Source organism: Saccostrea cucullata, unplaced genomic scaffold (genome assembly GCF_032062105.1).
Source record: "Saccostrea cucullata isolate Sc308-1 unplaced genomic scaffold, CSIRO_AGI_Scuc_v1 ctg718, whole genome shotgun sequence".
Classification (NCBI taxonomy): domain Eukaryota; kingdom Metazoa; phylum Mollusca; class Bivalvia; order Ostreida; family Ostreidae; genus Saccostrea; species Saccostrea cuccullata.
The window spans coordinates 100,921-126,587 of NW_026918836.1; the positions used below are offsets into that span (position 1 = coordinate 100,921).

Sequence of the window (25,667 nt, forward strand, 5' to 3'; positions counted from 1 at the left end):
AGAGGTTTTCACAGGTATAAACGTCACTGGGGAAATAGTTATCTTCCATTTTATATTTTATGATGACCTAATTTAATTTTGTTCTGATCAATCCAAATGATACCTTTATATACAAGATGTTTTGAATAATAATAAGTAATTTATGGTAGCATATTTATGCTAAGCACATTTTTGTTAACATAGCCTATCATATCAATTTAAGATAACTTTCTCAATTCTCACCAATCCATGATAACTCTATGGTTTGGTGCCAAACACGAACTTTTTATCTTGTCCAGTCAAGATCTAAATGCTACAGTATCAGACATTTTTCAGAGGGAGGGCATGGTGAAAAGTATTTAACTATAAGATGCAAAACGTAAAATTTATTTGTTAAAAAGAAGAAATTCACATTCATAGTTAAATTGTATTTTAACAGTTAAATAATTATAGTTATCTTGACTATACAACATTTGCTATGATGACAAGAAATGTGGGTGGCATACATATGCCACCAAAAATGTAAGTTTTATAAAATCTGCAGCTGTTTGTTGACATCTTACAGAATATATACCGAAAACGATGCATAAAATTTATCTTCACTGCTTTCAATTCTCACTTAAAATGTTTTTTTTCTAAATCAAAGCTCTTTAACAGTTAGCATACAATTTATTATGAACAGTATAAAGAAACAACAATTCAACAATGCTACTGAGTATTTTCCCCTTCTCTTATGAAATTATAATAAGAACACAAATGGTCTACACTGGTATTTAACACTAAAAGATGAACATTTATTACATTAACGTTATACTAGTATATGCTCCTTCAAGAAGAGCAAGCCATGCGGCAATCAACAGCATTTGTAATTTTTTTTTTACATCTTTCAGTATGTAAAATAGCGTAGATGTTAATATTTGAACTTGAAGTCTCTCATTTCTTATTTATACCTTATGCTACTGACTTACCATATCCGTATACGGAAAATATTTGCAAGAGGAACAACACAGTCAGATACTCCATTTTCACAAGGAAATAAATCAAACGAACAAGGAAGTCAGAAAACGCTTGAGTAAATGACCTATCTCTCGGTGCATTATACAAGCCCGTACACTGTATGCATATATTCAAAAGGATTTTTTTTTAAATTAATGTGTTTATCTTTATTTACAGCTCTGCTCTGTTGTGAAAAAATGGTGAAGACGCATTTAATTATTACTTTTAATATTTTAAAAAGAATATCTTGTGCAGCATTTTATCTCTTTTTATTACACTTGTGAAAATATATCAATATGACATATCAGTATGACTTATAATTCTATTTGTACATTATGGAAAACAGACTCAAACCGGTGTTTTGCTTTTAAGTCCATTTTCATTCCTTTTCGCTAGAACATTTATTATAATTGAAATTTAACATTGATACGGTACTTTGTTAGTTGATGGTTTATTTGCATAATTAGGTAAAATACTTCCTTAACTTTGTGGAATAGTCATAAATATTTACTTGACTTACTATGTAAAACGAGCAATTATTAGCACAATGACAAAGTTGGTTTGCAACACTCGTTAAAGAAGATTTTTATCGTTCTTTGTGCTTTGTTCAATGAAGTCCCGTGCAATATAGAGATTATAAGTTGCAGAAACTCAAAAACAAAGGAATTCACTTCCGCAATCAATGTTTAAATAACATATGAGATACAGTTTTCAAAGCTACCAGTTTGATTTTGTTGTTGTCAAAATTCTTTTTATAAAGTTTGAAAACGCCTCCCGATAATTATATATCTCGCGTAATCTTCTGATCGTCTGATCATTTTCTAAAATATATGAAAGAATCCATATTCATTCTTTTGATCTATATTACACCGTGGTTCAAAAATGTCACCACAGACAGAAAAATGAAATCGTTAATACAAGGAAACAGAAAATCAAGCTACTTATAGGCACTTGGTCATTATATTATTATGTATCTAATTTGTAAGTTTGCAGAATACCACACTCTCCAGATACATGAAGCATATACTAGTGACTTCTGGATGGCTTTTGGACGACGAGTATCTGAGGATAAAGTTCCTTAGATGGAGTATATGGTAAAGAAAAGATGTTATTGAATATGTCCAGAGCCTGACCATATTTTTGTTATTTCTGTTTACGAGGGATGATTAAAAAGTTCGCGAACTATCTCTATATCTACAAAACCACAATTCAGATTAGAAAATGAATTCGTACACATATAGTCATACAAACGTTCTATAAATAGCATATGCTGAATAAGGTTTTTATTCTTGTTTGTGACATCACAATGTTAAAATGCCGTCACTATGCAGGTCACTTGTGACGAAATATGGTTGTCTCAGTCCTGCTCGTTCAATAAACGACTTTAAAATCTATGCTATATCTTAGAAACCCCTTAATTTCAACAATACTATAATTGTTGAATAAAGATATCACTAACTGCAGTGTACAGCTGAGCTACTGTTGTGGCCTTCAACTCAACATTTAGATATATCGACGACGTATTGTCAAATAACAATGTTAATTTCCATTCCTATGTCTATTCGATATATCCTGGGGAGCTTGAGATAAAAGATACCACAGAGTCTGACACATCTTCTCCATACTTGAATATTCTACTTGAAAAAGACGTTAATGGTAATCTAACAACCAGCTGGCTCTATGATAAACGTGATGACTTTAACTTTTCTATCGTCAATTTCATTTACGTATGCAGCAATATACCTTTATCAACTGCATACGGTCTTTACATATCTCAGTTGATTCGACACGCAAGAGCATGCTCTACTTATGAAAAGTTTCTAAAACGATGTAAGTTATTGACAGACAAGTTGATGAAAAAAGAAAATCAACAGTTTCGTTTAAAATAATTGTTTCGTAAGTTCTATTGTCGATACAATGACCTTGTCAGCAAATACAATTTATCACTGAGTCAAATTCAGAATGACATTTTTCATACTAATTGTTAGTCCATTATTTATACACTGATTTGACGACGGATTTCTCGATCATGACAAGGAGCACACGGCGGGTGTGACCAGTCGGTAGGGAATGCACACTCCTCCATGGCACCTGATTCCACCTCTGATGTTTTAGAGGTCCATGTTTGCTCTGCTCCTGTTTTGTATTGTTTTATGGACTTTGATATTGAATACTGTTTGTTATCTCCATACCCTTCATTACGTAAGATTGCGTAAGATTTTTAACATATCAGATATGATAAAAAGGAGACATCCATTCTCTATCCACCTTGGGTCTCGTAGTTCCTCTCGAGATTTTTTCACTCATATGAAAACTATACTGCTTGTCGGTGGAGGGCTGCAAATTTAAATGTATACTCAGCACTATTCTAATACAAAAAAGCAAAATATCTGACAACTTAAAAAGAAAAATGAAATCATTATAACGTCACTGGATTGTTTTATTTCATTAATACGCATAAGGCATAGACTACGGAACAGGAATGTCCCTGTATCACACTGAAAAACAAAAACTTGAAATTGATGAACAAAAAATACTGAAAGGTTTCGTTTCAAACAAAAAAAATAACCTTCAATTGTATTTTTTTAAAGGAGCATGCGTCTTTTAAACTAAGAGGATAAATTTGTGTTGTACATGTAGAGCAGATCTTAGATCTTTACATATCAAGTGGTTTAATGACGGTGAAAAAAAAATGTTTTAAAGGTTGGTGTAATTTTTATTTTTTGCGAAAATGTTATGATTTATTTTGTTTTTCATTTAAAATACCTGCCTGACCTCATTGAAAATAATCTCATTGATTTTTATTTTTTCGTCATTCAATGAAATAGCCCTATTCGCAATGAATTGAAATCATCCCATTGTGACAACTCTATATATTACATCAGTTTAAACTACAGTATATCCATAATCAAAAATGAAAGAACGTACGTTGTACATAAAGCTTTTAAATATCTTTAAGAAATACGGAGAAACATTTCCTTTCTTTCTTATTCTAGGCAGAAGTGCCAAATGAAAGATTATGGTAAGTATTAAAATCACAATTAATAGTATTTAGTTCCTGGTAGGTATGTGTATCTTCAGTCTTTTCAGCCATTCCGTGGTTAAGTACAGCATTATGTTTCGATGCTTCCTCATTTCGTTTACAGTATCTTCTATAGAATATTAAATCAACTATATTTAAGAAACGTGATCAAGTATTTTTTTCTGTTAATTTGAGTGCACAAACACCAAATATTCATTGGTTTAAGTAATACTAATTTTCTTACCTTCGTAATTTCATTACACAGGCATATATATTTATTACCATGGATACAGCAAATCCTACTGATAAGGCTATGACGAAGCCGTGAAAAAAATCACATTCAGAAAAATTTCTAGGTGTTATTTTCAGTACGGCTACAAAAAAATTCAATAAATACATGTTATATTTCCATTTATGAAAATAAAAAGATACGTTATAAAACATGGAGGAGCTTTCAACAACTTGGTGATGATCTTGGAGAGAGAGAGAGAGAGAGAGAGAGAGAGAGAGAGAGAGAGAGAGAGAGAGAGAGAGAGAGGGAGGATATAATGAGCATATAAGACATTACGAACTTTCCGTATTCTTGTCGCATTTCACTCCCGTAAATGGTTCTGCACAGCCAGTTAAACAAGCCCCATTTGTCCTGTTGCATGTTTGATTCAAAGCACATTTGCCACAATTTTGTATGCAATCCTCCCCATACAATCCAGACAGACACTCTAAGAATGAGGAAAGAAATGAATACCCTCATTATTATACATGTACATACATAATTAAATTTATTTCAAAATTGCTTTCAATGCCGCTTCTACTTTACCCTTCTCAAAGAAAATTTGTTCACGTAAATATACTCTATGATGCACTTAATAAGTTTTTAGCTCACCTGAGCTGAAGGCTCAAGTGAGCTTTTCTGATCATATTTTGTCCGTTTCCCATTTTCGACTTCTTCTCCAGAACAACTGAGCCAATTTTAAGCAATCTTGGTACAAAGCATCCTTGGGTAAGGGAAATTTAAATTGTTAAAATGAAGGGCCAAGTTTCCTCAAAAGGTGAGATAATCAAGAAAAGACAAGAATAGGGTTGTGTCTTTAAAAAATCTTCTTCTCAAGAACCACTGGGCCAGAAAGGTGAAATTTATTTGGAAGCATCATTGGGTAGTGTAGATTCTAAATTGTTCAAATCATAATCGTTGGAGTAGGGTGGGGTCACAATATGTATTACAAGGTGGAAATCTGGTAAAGAACAGCATGGTGAACGCTTCTCAGATGAGAGATGTGACCCATTGGCCTCTTGTTTTATTATACACTTAAGGGAGGTTATAACAAACTAAGGGCCTTTTGAAAGTTTTCATTGTAATATTATGTGTAAAAGCATTTATTTACATGTATTTCAGAAAAGGTCCTTCAAAATTGTTCTTTTATATATGTAACAACATTTAGAACATTGTTTGTCTAATGATATAAAGCAATGGTTAAATTTTAAAGAAACTACAACAAATAAATTTACTAAAAAATTATCACAGAAAGAAATATCAATTGCTGATGTACTTTTCTTTTTAAAGAAAATAAAATTACAAAACCTACGAAAGCCAACGACTATGCAGTCACTTGTAAATGACTGATATTTTTTTCGATTCTTATGAGAGAGAGAGAGAGAGAGAGAGAGAGAGAGAGAGAGAGAGAGAGAGAGAGAGAGAGAGAGAGAGAGAGAGAGAGAGGAGTATGAAAACAACATAGATAATGAATTATGAATAAAGTAAGAAATGACAGAAAACTCCATATTTTTGGCGCATTTCAAACCATTAAATGATTATGAACAACCAGTCAAACAAGCCCACTTCATCCTCCCACATTTTTGTCGATAGAACAGTCAATATAAATTTGTGAGGAAGCGCGAGAAAATTATTTTTTTCACAGATTTATTTCAAAAAATATTTTATTATTCATCTTCGATAGCCAATGATTTTTTCCTATATATTTTTATGTCAAACTTTGATTTCCTATTGTGGCCCGCCCAACCCCAATGACGACTTTAAACGAGACTTCTGATATTCTTGTCTCATCGACTTGTTTGCCTATAATTTACCTTTTTTACCTTGTTTTAGAAACTGTTCCTACGTAGAGCATAGTCTTGCGTATCGAATCAAGAAAGTAAAAAAGGTTTTCATTGCATATGTATACCCTTAAGGGTACACAAACAAAAACTTGATGGATGGATTGGTATATATATTTTTTGACTGATTTTGATTTAAAATGGCATAAATTAATAATCCCTGAAATATAAGGAAATTGTAGGTTTTTCTAAGTACGTAGATTTGAAACGTTTTTTTTTGCTTCCTATAAAATTCCATACAAAATTTTGCACTAATTTCAACCAAATAACAAAATCTAATAAAATACTCCCACTAAACTTGATAAACATTGTTTAGGTTATCAACTTAAATGTAAATCTTTGAGAAATATGTGTTATTTATCCTTCAAGGTATTTATGCTTCTTAGTCCTCCTGGCGAACGACTTAGCTCTTGTATTGTTAAAGCAACAAATAACATCTTGTAGAAATAAAATAAAAGAGTCAGAAAAAGGGATTCAAAGATAGAGTACTACACATCTTATGCAAAATATTGTACAATCTAACCCCAAGCACCATAATGACATTGTAACATGATGTAACATGATGTAAATAGGGAAAAAGGGGGGCAGCCAGACCAGAATACGAATTCAAAATCTGTAATCTTTCACACGGTACAGCATTCATGTGCTTCAAGATGACTCCCTTATAAACATCGTAAGATTAAAAAAAACATACACAAAATGCCTTAAAATGAGGCCTTTCATCAAAAAACAGAATACAAAAGACTACAATAAAAATTATTCATAAAATCACACACTTTTAAAACTATTTGGTGAAACATATCGGTATTTTAATTCTGATATTCAAAATAAAAAAAGTCCCTAAAACAACACAAAATAGAAGTAGAGCAAACACGGACCTTCAAAACATAAGAGGTGGGATCAGGGGTCACGTAGGAGTGTGCATCCCCTGCCGCTGTGTGATCCCTGTTATGATCAGATATAAAGTTGAAAAGATGTACGTTTTCAAGCTGTTAATTATGGTAAAATAAGTGTGCTTTCAAATTGTCCCTTTGAATTTTTAATAATCCAAATTTTATTTGGTAAAATGTTAATAATTTAAGGTAACATTTTACATACTTTATTTAAACAAATTATCATAGTAATTATTTAACAGCTTCTTTTAGAAGGGTTATTTAAGGAATCACCGTCTAGTTAGTATATTATGCCAGGGCATCAACGATAGTGGGAAACATGGGATAATTTGGATAACGGGCGAAGTTAATTATCCCATTTAATCAACTATCGTTGAATTCCTTGGCATACTATACTAACTACACAGTGATTCCTTTTATTTCCATTTCATTGTGAAATGAAATTGTAGATTTAGACTTTAAAAATGTAGACATAGATTTAAATTACACAAGGGTCCCCATGCCAATTTCAATAGTCCTCGCCCACTGACGTCAAACAAAAAGGCAGACGCTCGAGATTTACATGTATATTTCGCCTCCTTAGCGTCAGACACGGAGACAGTTGTGCATGGGATATGCATGCATATTAGGCCGCTAACTTCAAGGAGTTATCACCGGTCACGGTAGCCTAGTGGTGGAGCGTTCGCTTCGTGATCGGGAGGCCCGGGTTCGATTCTCGATCGCGGCGCCGCGTCATACCTAAGACGTAAACATAGGTAGTGACTGTTCCTTCGCCAAGCGCTCGGCACTAGAAGTGAAAGTCACGGGTCTTTCGGATATGACCTTAAAAACGTAGGTCCCGTGTCACGGTAGGCGCTGGCACGATAAAGAACCCTCACTGCTCAATGGCCCTGAGAGCCGAGTATAGGTCTAAATTTGAAGCCCTTCACCGGCGTCGGTGACGTCTCCATATGAGTGAAAAATTCTCAAGAGGGACGTTAAACAATACACACACACAATCAAGGAGTTATCACAGAGAAAAAAATAGAAATGAAAATATTGTTTGATATGAATTGTGCTTTGAGTTTATTGTCTTGATCCTTTCAACTGTAAATATGCACGATTTATTTGTAAATTTATTTGCACCACTTACTACATTCAATATTTATGTAAAACAAACTGATATCAATTACTTTGTCATTATTTTCATGGTTTTTTTCATCGTGTTCGAGTGAGGCCAGTCAGGTCGAAAGTTTTTGAATATTTTGTTTTGTCAGTAATTACAGCTTATTTCTTTTATTTCACTTAAATCAAGATTTGAAAGAATAATTCAGTAATAACGTGTTATGAAATCATTAAATGCCTCCTTGTCGTCAGTTTAATTTAAGAATATTCATAGAAGGATATGGAGATAACGAACAGTATTCAAACACAAAGTCCATAAAACAATACAAATAAAGAGCAGAGCAGCATGGACTTCGGAAACATCAGAGGTGGGATCAGTTGCCACGAAGGAGTAAACATCCCCTGCCGACCGGTCACACCCGCCGTGTGCTTCTTGTCATGATAAGGAAATAACGAAAAAATCTGTCGTCAATTCAGTGTATAAATAATGGACTAACAATTAGTATGAAAAACGTCAGTCAGCAATTGACTTGGAGTTTTTGTGACCAAACATCTATTAATCATTAGGTAATTTCCTATCTAGTGAATGCATTATGAAGTCATAAAATGCTTCATTTTACACATATCCAGCAAAGTCCTTTGAAACTGGCCTAAAGTGTTTTTTTAATATTACAAATAGAGCACAACCTCTGATCCAAAAGGGTGATAGTTCATTAATTAATATAAGTACAGGGCTATTTTATGCATAAAGTGAACCTAGCTCTTTATTAACATATAAGTATATTTGTGGATATGTACTTATTCCGCTTTGAAAATCTTTGAAGAATCTTGATGTGTTAAAGCATATCGCATGTCCTCAAATATTCCATTACAGGTGTTAAAATCCGGCACAAAGTTTATGCTAAGTGGATCGATCTGACTTAAATAAATAGTGACACCAGGGACATATATTAGTATATAGGTCCCTGGTGGCACACATTTTATTTTATTAGGGATGTCAAAGTATTAATTTTCTCAGTCGAACATTCGATTGCATTATTTGAACGATAGTTGACTATTCGGAGCATTTATTTTTTTTATAGCACCTCTAAAATAAAATGGAAAATTGAAATAAATTGGAAATGGGGAGTTGTAAGCACACACTATCCTCATCTCCGATGATATTAAATACTGTTTGTTTAATTAATGATTGCCAAAGCTATATATCAAAATTTCTTTTATGTTAGATTATTGTTTTAATAATTATCGAAATAAGAAACGTCATGGCTATGCAAATATTGTGTGTTTCTAACCATTTGGAATTCCTAGAGTTTATAAATATAAATGGTACAAGTAAATTAAATAATTTTCATAGTCCAGTATAGTTTTGCATAATTTGCTACGTTCAATAACAATGTGGAAAATTATTTATATACTGTGACTTATTTTAAGCACTTATTCGTCTGAGGACGTACACTATATGTACAGTTGTATAGTCTGAGGAAGGACCTTTTTTCATTTTTAAGATGAAAATTTCATTATCAACCCTTTTCTTGCATTTATTTAATATTCGAATCTTGTTTCATTATTCGATCGTCGGTCCATTCGACTGACAGTCGAATAGACGACTATTCGTTGACATCCCTAATTTGTTTTGAATTTTTTTTCTATGTTTAACTGTAATGAAGCCATACCTTGTAAAATATATTTTGTTCAATGGTATTGAAGTTTTTTAAAAGTGTATCTGACTTCGAAACAGATCTTGATAAGGTTCTTCGAGGGATAATTTTTTTTACACAAGAAGATTGTTTTCTAATATTTAGTCGTTCAACGTATATGAAGTATGTAATGAAAATTCGTTTTGTGATTAGTCTGTGTATCGCACGGTGGGATAGGAAAAGCTAATATACTTTAAAATACGGTTGTTGTTGTTGTTGTTGTTGTGCAAGTATTTTATTTATTTACAACAATATAGACCTCAAAAGTAATAACACGTTTATTGCAGATGAACCTTCACAAATGAAGGGAGTGAGTGATATGAATTTGTGTTTTAGAATGAAGGACAATATTACTGAGTTGTGTTGTAGAGCATACGCATCTTGCTTTATAATGTGGTTACAATAAACTGAGTTTACTTAAACCTTAACTCATACCGTCTAGACAGTTTAACCCCATCCATCCAGCTTCACACCCATTTGTACATCTACCATCGGTGTTGTTACATGACTTGTTTTTACAATATTTGTTGCACAAGTTGGCGCAATTCTTTCCATACCTTCCTATATTGCACGCTTTAGAAAAAAAAGTATAGAAAAAATAAACAAAAAAGTATGCAAATCCTGAAAGAATGAGAGATGTTCTTAAACAAGAAGTTATGATTTTTGTTTTCTTCTTTTATTAAAAACATAACATCTATCAAATAATTGATAATAACATACACTCATCACATTTATGACCCATGTACCCGTCGTTACATCCCTGAATGCAAGTCCCATTTTTAGGATCACACAGATTATTAAGGCAGTGGTGACAGATGTTTGAACAGTTTTTGCCATACAGTCCTTCATTACATGCTGCATTGATTAAAAATGAGTTATTTTAGATATTATACATAAAGAGAATGCTACAATTAGAATACGATATATCTTAAAATTAAAAACTGATAAACTCTTTAAATTTTGTATGTACAATACATGTAATTTTTATAACTACACAATTTAAGTCTAAAATAAAAAAAATACCCTGAGTACAATAAGCAGAAATCCAGCCCGGTTTGCATCCAAACAGGCACACACCATCTCTGTGATCACAGGACTCATTCACACAGTTATCATTACATTGCTTTGAGCAGTTTTTGCCATACCACCCACCCTCACAACCTAACAAAATGTCTAACTTGTACGAACATTGTAAAATATTTGTTTTACAATAAAACTATTATCTGGATTTAAAATGTATAATAAAATCCATAATACACAACTATGAAACGGACCTCCAAAACTTAAGAGGTTGTATCAGATGTCATGGAGGAGTGAGCATCCTCTGTCGATCGGTCACACCCAGCGTGTGATCCTTGTCAGGATAGAGATATAGCACAAGTATCTTTCGTCATTTCAGTGTATAAATAATTGACTAACAATTAGCCTATAGCCAGTACTACACTTTTGCGAGGAGAAATGATAACGTTTGACGAAGTTTTTATATACAGATAATTAAATGACGTATAATAAACATTTACTTTTACGTCATATTTCACTAATCTATATCATTTTTCCCAGCAAAAGAGCAGTACCGCAGTTACCGTGAAAGGGTCTATTAGTATGAACAAAGTCAGTCAACATTTAACTAAATGAGAAATCGTATTTTCTGACATATCATTGTATCAACTATGGAACTTACGAAATGTTGGTTTTTCAACAAAACTGCTGATATTCTTATTTCATTTAGTGCATATATTGCTGCATAAGTAAGAGAAGTTGACCATAGGAAAGCTAAAGTCATCAATTGTATCATAGAATCTGATTATTAAATTACCATAAACATCTTTTAAAGTAAACTATACAAATATGAAACAGATGTTCCAACTAGACTCTAAAATACCGGTATCCTTTTCTCAAACACCCAGGATATATATCGTATTGACATAAGAAATCAATGGAAATTACAATCGTTAGTTGACAAAAAGTCGTCGATATATCTAAATGTCGAATTGAGGGTCATAGCAGCTTTCTTCTTTTTGCACAAATTCTGCTTTATACAAATACAAAAATAGGTCTGCAAATACCTGGGCGCAATTCGTACGCATGGGATTTTCAGGTGATTGCTGGAGGACCTGGTCTCCAAAAACAACATAGATATTGTCAATTTTCAAACTCAAGCATCCTTTTGATGTCGACTATATTATGACTGAAATGAATTAATAATTTATAAAATCAGTTTTAAACTATTAATAAAATGCTTCATATATCTTTTGATTCATGATACATTATCAATTTTAGTATTCAAACGAACTTTTATCACACTTTGGTTCTATGTATCCATCCACGCAGCCGTCTTCACAATGTCCATTAGTATTGCTGCAATGTAGACCTACTATGCAGAATGAACTGCATGTTTCCCTGCAGTTTTCTCCATATGATCCCATATTACAAGCTAATAAAATAAACATAAGTATATAAAACGCATAAGATATTTTTTTCCCATACCACAATTATAAGTTTCCATTAATCACGTATTTATATAATCAATTGATTTGTGTTTGGATCAGATTTTCAACCCATGAGGATTAAAAAAAAAAGCAAAGGTCATTGGCGATTCTTTTCACCTTGTGTTTTATACATCACTATAAATGACAGGGTTTTCATGCAAAAACAATTCTAACATTCTAACATGACATTCCTGGGATATTAAACAAAAGGCTTTTGGGCTACATCGCTCACCTCAGCAAATGGGCTAGATAAAAACACAAATCAGCTCAGATTTGAAAAGTTTATAACTTTATCTTTAATTGTGACCGCCCCTCACTACCCCCCCCCTTCAACCAGGGAGATCATTTAAATAAATTTATATATTCACTACTTGCAAATGCTTACATGTCAATTTGACGAAACAAAACATTTTCTGGAGAAGATTTTTTTTTTTATTTTTTTTTTTTGCAAAACATTGCTCCCTCATTATGGGCACACCCTAACCCCGGGGATGATAATCTAAACAAATCTTAACCACTTGAGGATGGTTTTATTAGTTCCATATATTAAAAAAAACTTATCATGGGTTTAGTACGACGGCGTATTAGTGCCATTTTTACAATGTAGAATTTTTTTTTAAAATCGTTTGTAGGATTTAATAAATCGTTTGTACAATTTAATAAATCGTTTGAACGATTTAATAAATCGTTTGTACGATTTAATAAATTGTACAAACGATTTACTAAATTGTACAAACGATTTATTAAATCGTACAAACGATTTAATAAATTGTACAAACGATTTAACAAACAAATTGTACAAACGATTTATTAAATCGTACAAACGATTTACTAAATTGTACAAACGATTTATTAAATCGTACAAACGATTTATTAAATCGTACAAACGATTTATTAAATCGTACAAACGATTTAATAAATCCTACAAACGATTTAATAAATCATACAAACGATTTACTAAATTGTACAAACGATTTAAAATACAAATTGTACAAACGATTTATTAAATTGTACAAACGATTTACTAAATTGTACAAACGATTTACTAAATCGTACAAACGATTTACTAAATCGTACAAACGATTTACTAAATCGTACAAACGATTTATTAAATCGTACAAACGATTTACTAAATCGTACAAACGATTTATTAAATCGTACAAACGATTTTAAAAAAATTTATACATTGTTAAAATGGCACTAATACGCCGTCGTATTTTGGTGTTCTCCAGAAAATTTTTACTTAAAGTTTTACTTCAAATATTTTATGTACAAAGGAATGCTCTGCGTGCAAGAGTTATCGCGCTTGCCATATCGTAGAAAAGTTTTTGCCGTGTCCAAATTAGGAGAGGCAGATGCAAGCGATTCTTGGAAATGAATTGAAAACATTTAGTAAAGGTCCAATGAAATTCATGAGCGGTAAAAATCAGGACCCGGTCGTCCAGATAGCGTCACTTTTCAGTTTCTTTTAGGACGCCGTGAAAAGTACATGTGTGTTGGATAGCTTCAAATTATCTTAAGCCGCCTCCACCCCTCCACCTTTTCCTGTTTTTTAGGTTGTCCAGTTTTATCTATCCTCTTTTCTTGGTTTTTAATGTGTTTTTAGTCGTTTTGTCGGTTTCAGACCACAAGAACGTTTGATATATTATGTAATCAATTACGCCATATATTATGTTATCACGGTTTACATATTAATCATAATCATAATTCGGTTTCATTCTGTGGTAAATTTTTGATACAGATGATAAGTTGCTTATTATTATTTTTTTGGATTTCAAGATCAATTATAACATAATTAATTACAAGTATGTTCTCTAATTAAAGTCACATTAGCGGCAAAGTGAAACATACCTAAATGTCTTGTTGTTAATGAGAATGGAGAGTGAAGACGGTTTCTTTTGTCATAGTACAATAAATGTGAGTTGGAATTACAAGAGTACAAGAAAATGTTAATGAACGAGAAGTTCCAATAATTAGTTATTATGTCAAAATAAATTGGCATTGGCAATTGTACATAAAGATATTTTAGTATATAACCCCATGTATAAATTGATCCCACATGTTATCCCCATCATACCTCCAAACATTCTGATTTCAAAAATCTTATAACTACACTACCTTTGTCAAAGTAAAACTTTGATCAGCCATTGTGTTCCCGCCCTACCCCCGAAGGTCATGATTTGAAACAACTTGAATTTACCCTACCAGAGGATGCTTCTGCATGAGTTTCATCTTTCCTGGCTGAATGGTTCTGGAGAAGAAAACTTCAAAGATTTTTGCCTATATTCCAATGTAAAATTTTGATCAACCTTTGTGGCCCCGCCGTACCCATGGGGGTCATAATTTTAACAAACTTCACATCTACACTACCTGAGGATGCTTTCAAACGAGTTTCATTTTTGCTGGCTGAAAAGTTCTTGAAAAGAGGATATTTAAAGTTTTTTTTTCCTAAATATTCCTATGTAAAACTTTGACCAGCCATTGTGGCCCCGCCCTACCCTCGGGGTCTTGTTTGAACAAACCTAAACTACACTACATGTACCTGCGGATGCTTCTGCATGAGTTTTATCTCTCCTGGCCCATTGGTTATGGAAAAAAAATATCTTTAAGAATTTTCCCCATATATTCCTATGTAAAACTTTGATCAGTCATTGTGCTCCCCCCACAACTGAGACTGAGGGTCATGATTTGAACAAACGTGATTCTACACTACCTAAGGATACTTCTACATGAGTTTCATTTTTCCTGGATCAATAGTTTTCGAGAAGAAGATTTTAAAAAGAAGCTATTAATTTTTTATCAATTCATGATTATCCCCCTAGGAAGAGGGCGTGGACCTTTATTTGTATAAACCTGAATCGCCTTCACCCAAGAGTACTTGCCAACACCTATTGCAATATGGGACCTCGGTTTATACGGTCTCATCCGAAGGACCGGTCTCCACGTCCCACAGTGGGATTCGAACCCGCGACGTAAGGATCAACTCCTTACTTCGCCACTTTAGAGCAGATGCTCTAACCACTACGTTACGCGGGCGACGGTTCTTGAAAAGAAAACAAAAATGTAAAAAAAAAAAATGCAAAGACGATGACAACGACCAACAACAACGACGACAAGGACAGACAACGGAAAAATTTGATCAGTAAAGCTTACTTGAGCGAAAAATAAATTTTTGTGTTGATGTTTACACCATTTTATCAAGAATATGATCGCTAATACATGCACCAAATTAGGAGATTAATATAATCATTTTATGCATGTTTTCTTTTTATCCTTTTAAAATGATAGTTTTGTTACATGTACTTATGGCACTGGTGCATGAAGGAGTTACTAACATTTACGCACTTATGGGATTACAACAAATGTCGGAAGTTAAATGAACAAGGACATTTTGAAATGCATATTTTTTTCCTTGATTTTCTTGACTATCAACATGGAACGTAAAATTATACTAAGGTACATGTACATGTATATTGAAATTCTTTCGTATCCAGTGGTAAAGATAATTCTCGCAGTATTTCATCTATTATTTCATTTTTACTACTTATGCTTTTGAAATAATAGAGACGTTTATTAAACAAACGTGTACGCGCAGGTCTACGTGTAGCAGGGGATTTCCACCGAAAATGTGTGCATAACGTCATCAGGTTTGCGAATCACGAATTTCTACACTTACCCACTTCCGTGTAGATTGCCAAGTACACGTAAGTCCAAATTTTTTAAACTGCTGTCTATTTTTCAAAAAGTGTGCGTTTTTTTTAAACCTGAATATTATTCAAATACCTATTAAAAGAACTGATTATCACTAATTCAATAATATATATATATATATATATATATATATATATATATATATATATATATATATATATATATATATATATATATATATAAATTGACAAGGAGTTAAAATCACAACCTCTAGATTTTCGAAATATGCTTTGATCGATTAAAATTTCAGGGGCTTCTTTCAATCGTCTTCTGATAAGTACACGCATATATTTATCTGTCCTTTGAGAAATATCAGTTGAATGGATGGTGTGATCCCCCGAGACTGACTAGAAGTTTAACTGCTGTGAAAATATCAGAGTACATGTACAAATGCACAAAATATAACATCAATGAGTTAATCCTTGGAGGCGTCCAAACAACTGCGCCAATCTAAGAAACGTATGACAAGTTATTAGAAAAATTCGAACTTTCACTAGAATGCAAAATAATACAAAACCAAACCAATAAAAAGAATCGGTGATTGTCTTTTTTTTAACGCACTAAACTGCTTAACAAAAATTGCGCAACAAAATCAAAAGATTTTGATTGGTTTAAAAAATCCATAACTATCTGACGATGTAAACTTTTAAATACTTCTCATAGCGACATAAATTGAATTACATGTATCTGTATTTAATGTTATGTTGTTTAATGTAAAACGATATTATACACTGAAATATAATTATTTTCCGGATTATTTGTTTTAAGTAAACCACTTTTACATTTAAAACTCTTACAAGTAGAAGTACAGGTTATACGTACTTTCATAAGGGAACAAATTATGTTATCAAATATTTTACCGTATTTTCTCACTAATAATGGCGTCGGAAGCAAATTGAAAGTGGGGGGGGGGGGGGGCTAAGTGTACCTCCAAAAAAACCTGACAAGCAAAAAAAAAAAAAAAAAAAGGAAATGTCTATTTCCCAAACACGAAAATCCTATTTCGTGGGGGGGGGGGAAGTGGGGGGGGGGGGTTAGGTTCGCACTCCATACTCCAGTACCTAAAATTTTCTTCACATAACCACCACTTTCTCCATTTTTAACCTATACTAAGACGTATCTGTGGAAAGCGGGGGGGGGGGGGGGCTAAACTTACGAAGATATGCTCAGTGTTTATACTAAGTATTTATTTGGAAAAAAAAGTGGGGGGGGGGCTAGCCTTAGTCCCCCCCCCCCCCCATCGGTTTCGACGCCTATGCAACGTTACTTGAACGTATATTTCACTTGGGCAAATGTATGCTAAAAAAATATTTCTAGCCGTATTTAACATGGTATGTCATGTTAAACCCTTATAAGAGAATTTTATAAAAATTCCTGACGGGCCAAAATGAGCACGTTTACGCCCCTGTCGATGATTATTTTTGAATAGCGTCTAATAGGAAAGGTTCTTACTAATTTTACATAATATATGATGCCTAAAATAAATTAAGTGTAAATTTTATTTGTTTTGACGCATTATTGAACTTTACTATTAGTAGCATGGAATTTGCAGATTATTCATCTCTCTACCATGAAAAGTGCTGCTAGAATCCTACTGTCCTATCACAGAAATAATTATTCAACACTTTCGGAGGAAACCTTCCCAAAATTTTTACATTTTGTTCATAACATCGAAAAAAATGCATCAATTCCCGTAAACCATACAATTCTAGCAGCACTTTCCAAAAACAATAGAATAAGAACTTTAAATTAAAACAAAAATTAAGTTTCAAAGTATGCGGCGTAGTGTTGAACTTTTGCATTTTTTTTTTTGCGACGAACCACAGAGGAAAGGCTGATCGGCGAGTAAACACCCTGTCTGCTTTTATTTTACGAAGAAAGTGTAGAGTTATATTAGCATACCTTATTTATAAGCTTTATTCCCACACGAATCACACATGATATTCATTCTAAATGCTTTTTAACTCCGATTTCTTGTGTTTGTTTACATGAATTCTCGTTACATTTCACTTTCACTCTGCTACTGCATGATCAACAGTTATGACGTCACGGGTTTGGTATTTAACCCCTGTGATAAATACAGAGACCCAGAAAAGACAAAATTCCGTTTATATTATGCCTCTGCATATTTTAATCCAATTAATACGACCTCAAATCAATCTTAGATATCGATTTTAATAAATTGTTATCTCTGAAACTTCACGTCATATAGCTTACTATGACGTCATATAATAGAGGCAAGTAGAAGTTTTGCTTGTAACCTTAACGTAGAACCTATGTCGTATGACATCATAACCAGTGAATGTGTTAGCCTGTGCTAGATCCATTATGACGTAATAATTAATTCAATGTCACTGTTTCCCGTACTATACAGATTCAATAGAAATGGTAGAAAATACTGCATTTTGAAATTCACATAATACTTTTTAAAATCATGCCAAAATAATTTTAATTTAATTTATATATTTTTTGGTTATAATGCTTAATGAAAATATATTTCTGGAATTAGAGAAACTTGTAGGCACCTATTATTTAATTCATCTTTACCTTAATTAAGTTGACAAATCCAGGAATATCTTGTGTAATGAAATTACAATGTGTACACCTTACTGTAATAATGTGAATGGTATGTAATCATTTTCAATGACTGCCAAAATCCTTAGAAATCTTCAGTTGTCAACTAAATAGTGTACTTGATGAAATATGTCTATGTCCAAGATGTACGTGTTGCAGATCGTTTGATCGTGTGTACATTTTTGTGATATATATCATGAAATGATGTGCATTCCATTTCATACTTATTCGTTACTTATTCATATTCTTGGTGTTTGATTGTAATTTTTCTATTGAATATAATTTTTTAATCAAAAAGTACAACTTTTGATAACCATTTTTAGTCTGAAAGTAACCCCAAAACAGTCATTTAATGTTTAATAATTAGATCCCGTGTAAGTGCAAAAAGGTCAAGAATATTAGCATTGGTAAATTACCTATATTCCATTAGTTAGAGGCGAAAGGTATATATTTTAATCACTTTTTATAATCATTTGGGTATGTTCTATATCATATTAAAGACTGAAAACATTGTGACAAAGACTTCGGAAAAATTTTGACAAACTTAAGGTCGACAATTGACTAAAAATAATAAAGTTCATTTGGCCTATATTTTCTTAAATGTGGACTAATCTTTTATCTCGATGGAATAAAAAAAATATATTATTGAGAAATAATGTTTAATACTGTTCAATTAATAAAGCCACCGAACGGCGATGTTTAAATAAGTATTTTTGAGATTTTTCATATTCTCTTCATGACAAGTACCCCTAAAAATGACTGAAAATGTGTAGTCGCAATATGTAAATATCATCACAGACTGCACTACAATTAATAACAAAGAAACATGTCATGTGCCTTTGACTGATTGATAAGCGAGTGCTAATTTTTCATTTTGCAAAGTTTGAAAATCTTGTGACAAAGACTTTTCCGACATAGAATCAACCTTAACATACCTGCGTAATGTTAAATTTTTTTAACCCTTAACACATAAAACTTTGATAAAACAATCAGAAATTTCATGACCTAAACAAGGCTATTGTGACGTTTACTATTCTTGTGAGTTTTTAAACAACGAACGATAAATATTGCAGAAATTTAATTAGGTATCCGATGAGTTTGAATATGTCGAAAAACATGCCGAAGACAGGGAACTATGCAGGTTCATGGCCTTCAAGTGTAATTTAATAATCTAGAACCAATCACATAACAGGTTCGATAAAATAATAATAATAAGGCATTACAATAGAAAGTGTAAAAAAAGTCATCCATTCCAGATGAATAAGTTTAACATTTACATTGATGACTAACAATACATCTAAGACAAAACAGCTGTGTACTTACAACTACTACAAAATGTCCCAATGTATCCAGGTACACAGCTTTCACATTCCCCACTTGCCTTGTCACATCGTGAATTATTTCTACAATTATCGCTGCATTTATGTGTACAATTCGATCCATACCATCCATCTTGACAAGCTAAAAAGATTTTTATATGAATGTAAGTATTGTCAATTTTATAAGGAGTGGCAAAATGGTAAAAATCAGCCCATGTGATATTGCTGCTATTTGTCTTTGTCATTTTGTCAAATTCACTTGGCTAGGTATATTTTTATAAAGTTTATATTACACATTTAGCACCAAGGAAACATATTCTGAAATTTTTTCTCGCCTTTAAAGCTTTACTGGGTGTGACGGAGTGTGATTTGTATATACTTGTCTTTTTATTGAAACATTACTAATATTTTCCATGTCTATTTCCTTTTCCAGTTCTTAGGAGAACAAATTCTAAGAATTATCCACTATTCTCAGACTATGTACAAATGTCACTATGTACGCGAAAGTGAAAAAAAGTCATATTTAAAAAAAAAATGATTTGATATTTATACAATATGATCCAAACAGACAATTTAGAAATATGCAATATTGATCTTGATGACAAGCTTCTAATTTAAAATTCCCCTTTTCTCCAAATGATTGAAAGAAGTTACTAAAAAATGGCTACTAAATATGCATAGTTTCAAAGTGGTGATACGATATCCACCGATTCAAAACATGTAAAAAAGTTCACTTTTTCGTTTTTTTTTGGTTGAATTTTATCAATTATGGTTGTTTTTAACATCAATTTTCTTAAAAAGCATATCATACTTTTCAAACAAACATTGATTTTTTTAGAAGAAGGTAGGGTCTATGTTATTTTGATATGCTAATATGATACCAAAAGCAAACTTTATTTTTATTGATATTTGAGGGCCAAATAACGCATGAAGTGAACTGAGTTCTTTGTGACATGATATAAAGTCTCCTCCAAAGAAAAAAAGATTTTTTGTATAACCTGTCCTTAAACATAATACTTACAAATAAGTTGCTGTTGTCTTCAGCATTTAATTTGATTTATATTTATAACATATTATCAATAAACAATATTTTCTCCCAATTATATGTCGACTAGATATATCCCAGGGAACTTAAAGAAAGATACCACAGGGTTTAAACATCTGTTTTATGTTAAGAAATTTCAGTACAAAAATACATAAATTATGTAAATGGTAATCTAACAACCGACTTTCAAGATAAACGTAGTGACTTCAATTGTTTTAATGGTAAGGTAGGAAACAGTTTTTGTACATGAAACTTATTTAGGCCGAGAACAAAATGTAAAATGATACCTACGCTGATCACAAGATGGTGCAGTCCATCCAGACTCACAGCCATATTCACAAAGACCACTTACATGATTACAGGAAGAACCACGTAAACAGTAACCTGTACACCTTGTTTTACATTCCATGCCATGATATCCAAAGGAACATGCTGTTATAAATAAATGTTTACATTTCCAATTTCTTTGTCCGATATATTGCAAATGATTTATGTACGATACTTCTACACAAATGTACTGATTCATCGATTGGCGCGGTTACAAAAACTAACGTGAGATGCGGGACAAAAGGAGACATAAGCGAGCCTTAGAGCATTTGTTTGTGGAATCAAACGCATGTAAAGACAAGGAATAAGTGCTAGATTTCTCAATGTTATGAAAATTATCAATCGATTGCTTGCGTTATATATTATAGATATTTACATTTTCAGTTTTAAACATAAACGCCTTCGGCATTTATGCAAATATTCACTCACCCAAGACACTCGATTGATCACATCATAAAACCAAAATATTTGACATTTATTCCTTAAATAATGTTAAAAAAAATACCTTAAATTTAATCATGTTTTTTCTTTATTGAAAATCAATAAGGAGGACCCGGATCGAGCATAACTACTATACTAATGATATTTTCTTCTTAACAAGTGTTTTTGAAATCAGAATATGTTTTACAATAAAAGTTTAATTAAAATCTAACCTTTTTAAAAATTAATTTACAGTTCATAATACAGCTATGAATAACTTTATATTTGACTGCCTTATTGTACTTCTTTAATCTGGGAAATTGGAAATCTTACCTGTGTTACAGAAATCTCCAATCCAGCCCGCTGTACAACCAAGACAGGTTCCGTTTATTATATGACATCTTCTCTTTTGGCAGTGTAGGGGGCACGCAAGATCACAGTTTTGTCCATAAAAGCCTTCTGTATGACAACCTTTTTATACAAAACATATTTTAAAAACGACCAGTATTCAAGCTCTATAAATATAAGAGTGTTGTAGATATCAACTTGCACTTATTAAACTGAATATATTTTGTCTGTAGTGAATTAAGATATTACCCATAACATCCACTTCACATAACTCAGTTACCACTGAAGTTTCGTAATCCTTAGGATAATATACTTCCCAAATTTTTCTTTCGTTGTAAAATATAACGTATCTCCCATGATTGGTACAGACGTTTGTGATATCCAACAGAGGTAATTCTGGTCCGTCCTTGTAACAAAGATGACCACTTTGTATTTCTGTTGTGTTGAAAATGTATAAAGAAAAGCCTGCTAGTCTTCCTCTTTGTCTAACAACTGAAAACAAAACAGTAGTAACTACTTAGATTTTACCCCATTAGTCCGTCTGTCTGTCAGTTTTGGCTTCATATTTCACTTACGTTTTCTTTATTACAAGATCTTACTTTTGGTACCAATATATTATCCTTTTGACTTCGACATTTTAGTTTACAAATTGTAACCCTTCTTGCAAAAGCAAGAAATTATTGAACTTTAACCACGGCAACAGTTTTTGAACAGTACCAAGTCTATAAAATTTCACTGCTAATTTCTTTCTAACAAACATTTACTTTATATACAATGATTTCATATTTCACATTTATTTACTTGTGACATGACCTTTATAGTGTAACTATTTCTTAAAGAGCTTCACTTTTATAAAGTACTCAATCTTAGCCATAACCTTTGAATAGTACTAGGTCTCTACAATTTCAGTGGTATATTCTTTATTTCATATAAAAGCAAAGTTTATAAAGTTGCTACTCACTGTACTGCTGCCATATGTTTTTAAACTGTATCCTGATACTGTATATACTCTTTATGTCTCCAAGGTTCACTCTCCACCACACTGTTTTTTCACCTGATGATTCGCCAATAATGTCAGCCCTCATACATGTTTTGTTATTCCCATCAACTGCATTGTTTGGTGAATACCTGGTGCAGTCTGGGGGACATGGCCAGATTGAACTTTGTACAGAATATTGACCCAACGACAAATTATCTTCAGAGAAAAGAAAGAATACATGTGAACTATAACTTGGCATGTTAAAATTGAAAGCTGATGGCATCCACATTAGATACATTAGATACCGACACCGAGTGTATATATGACTTTGCAAGAAAAATGCAGTAATTTAAAACATCACATTTTCTCTCATATAGATCTAACTTAACATTTTGACAAGAAATCATTTCTATATTGAATATATGTAGATCATTCCATTATTTTAGAAAATGGTTCCAAAAAAGTTGCAACACAAGTAAAGAATTAAAATTTGTGTTCTAAAGTGTCCTCCTTTTTGCATAACAAGCATTAAGGCGAAGTTTGGATTTTCATTTGAAACAGTAGTTTATTATGAGTAAAAAATCTAAGAGTTTGCTTATACTAAAAAGACTGTAATGATGTTTCATTAGAACACACAAAAGGTAGCATAAGTTTTTTTCTAAGTCTGTGGGTGAAAAATTTGTGTTAAATATTTTCTCCCATTTTTGTACACATGTTGGTACTTTTTTTTTATTACATAATAAGCATTGTGGCGAAATTTGAAGTTTTATTTGAAATTATAGTAATTTATTTTGTGATAAAAATCTATGAGTTAGCTTATACTGAAAAGACTTTGATAGTTTTAATTAGAAAACACAAAAGGTAGCATGATTTTTTTTTTCTAATGCATTGGTTGAAAAATGTGTATTAAATATTTTCTCCAATTTTTGTACACATGTTTCATTTGGTACTTAATTTAAACTTTCTAATATAATACAGAAAAAGTATTTACAAGATATTGTTGACAATTAACTTATTTGATCAAAGAATCTCTATTGAATGAAACTTATTTGCATTATATATTTTCGCCAATGATATGGATTGCATTTCTTAAACAAAAGTAATCAAAAAGATATATTTAAAGTATTTATATCCTACTTTGATGTTATAGGTGTTTGAAGAAACTGTTATTGCTTTAAATTCATACCCAACAGAATATTCTTTTTTGAAAGAATGGTTTTCTATAGGTGAAATGATAAATATTGATAAGTAAAATAATTCTAAAAATACATATTTTCTTTATTTTATCAATTAATCAATCCTTAAAAAGTGTTGACAAGGACAATAACACATACTCAGGTATCCTCATTCAGGCATTTGAAGCTGGGCATTTCTAATATAAAATAGGTTGCCTGATATTCATAATTCAAAATTAAAAGAATTTTAAAGTTCCTTAAAATGCTTTATGTATATTGATAATGTATTTCTTTCTCAAATGCATACTAATGGAATATACATGGAAGTATGCTATATTGGAATGTTGGGATTCGAACATTGTCAATTGTGGATAAATTATATTATAAGTAGTAAGTATTTTGAACTTTCAGCACCAGAATTATGCATTTGCAACAAATTTTACATTATATTTATTATGCTGTTTACAAAAAAAAATGTACATTTTTATGTTTACATATGCTTCTGTTTATTTATGTCTCCCATCTTAAATAGTATGGCGTCCTACACCTTTTTGGCATAAATGGTAAATTTAAAGTTTATTAAATAAGAATGAATGCAGTTTTTGTACTTTGAACCATTAAAAATCTGAGGATGGAATGTCCTTAATTCATACAGTTTACCAAATTCTTCGCGGTTTATAAAGCGTAAACTGCCCCAACCGAGTTTACACCGTATAAAATGGGTAGCTAATAAATTCATCCCTTAATTAATGAAAAACTGCAACCCTGAAAAATTAACGTTAAAATTAACGTAATGTGCGTTAAGAATTAATTTGTCACTTTTTTCATCGCAATGTTTGTTTGCGTCATTTAACTTTGCAACGTCATTTGACGTCACAAACGGCTCTTACATTTATTAACCACGGCAGTTTGTAAGGGCGATAAATTCACATTTAAGATTAACGAAATAAGCAGTTATGAAGAAGGAAAATTAGAGAATGTAAATATAAGCATTGAGTTCATATTTTTGGATGTCTTCGATCCAATAACACACCCGGCCGTGCAGAAAAATTATCATACCGCGCTAACGCGCGGTATTCAATTTGTCGGCACGGCCAGGTATGTTATAGGACCGAAGACATCCAAAAATATGAATTCAATGCTTGAATAAAAGAAAAAAGAAAATGCTGTTTCCAAATTTCATTTAACAAAAGCGCTTTTTTGGTTTCATAATCCGTCTTCAGAAGTACAAAAATTGAACTGATTGTAATGCTTGGTAACGTTAACTATGACGTCATGACGTCATGAGAGTCTTTGCAGGGAAGGAAGTAATCTATGACGTCATAGTAAGGCTGCGTTACGTAAAATTTTCCCTAAATTTTACGTAACCTTACTATGACGTCATAGATTCTTTATAATTATTTTAACCTGTGTGACATCGACTTTGAACTATTTTCAACTATATATTATGATGCAACGTCAGGAATTGCTACTCAAC

General features: G+C 32.0%; 2 protein-coding genes across 2 annotated transcripts; both read right to left on the minus strand.

The window, feature by feature from the left end:
- Positions 1–3,814: 3,814 nt before the first annotated feature.
- LOC134272030 (multiple epidermal growth factor-like domains protein 10) lies at positions 3,815–12,467 on the minus strand. The gene is made up of 7 exons (XM_062754267.1): positions 12,097–12,467; positions 10,827–10,964; positions 10,524–10,658; positions 10,239–10,376; positions 4,570–4,716; positions 4,242–4,371; positions 3,815–4,127 (listed from the first exon to the last, which is right to left on the minus strand). The coding sequence occupies exons 1-7, from the start codon at positions 12,251–12,253 to the stop codon at positions 3,968–3,970; spliced, it is 1,005 nt and encodes a 334-aa protein (XP_062610251.1). The 5' UTR covers positions 12,254–12,467; the 3' UTR covers positions 3,815–3,967.
- A 6,902-nt stretch (positions 12,468–19,369) lies between these two features.
- Positions 19,370–23,274, minus strand: LOC134272047 (uncharacterized). Its single transcript, XM_062754285.1, has 7 exons — positions 22,998–23,274; positions 22,286–22,528; positions 22,022–22,159; positions 21,233–21,373; positions 20,276–20,331; positions 19,901–20,038; positions 19,370–19,381 (listed from the first exon to the last, which is right to left on the minus strand). Exons 1-7 carry the CDS (start codon positions 23,272–23,274, stop codon positions 19,370–19,372), a joined length of 1,005 nt encoding a protein of 334 aa, XP_062610269.1.
- Positions 23,275–25,667: the final 2,393 nt, after the last annotated feature.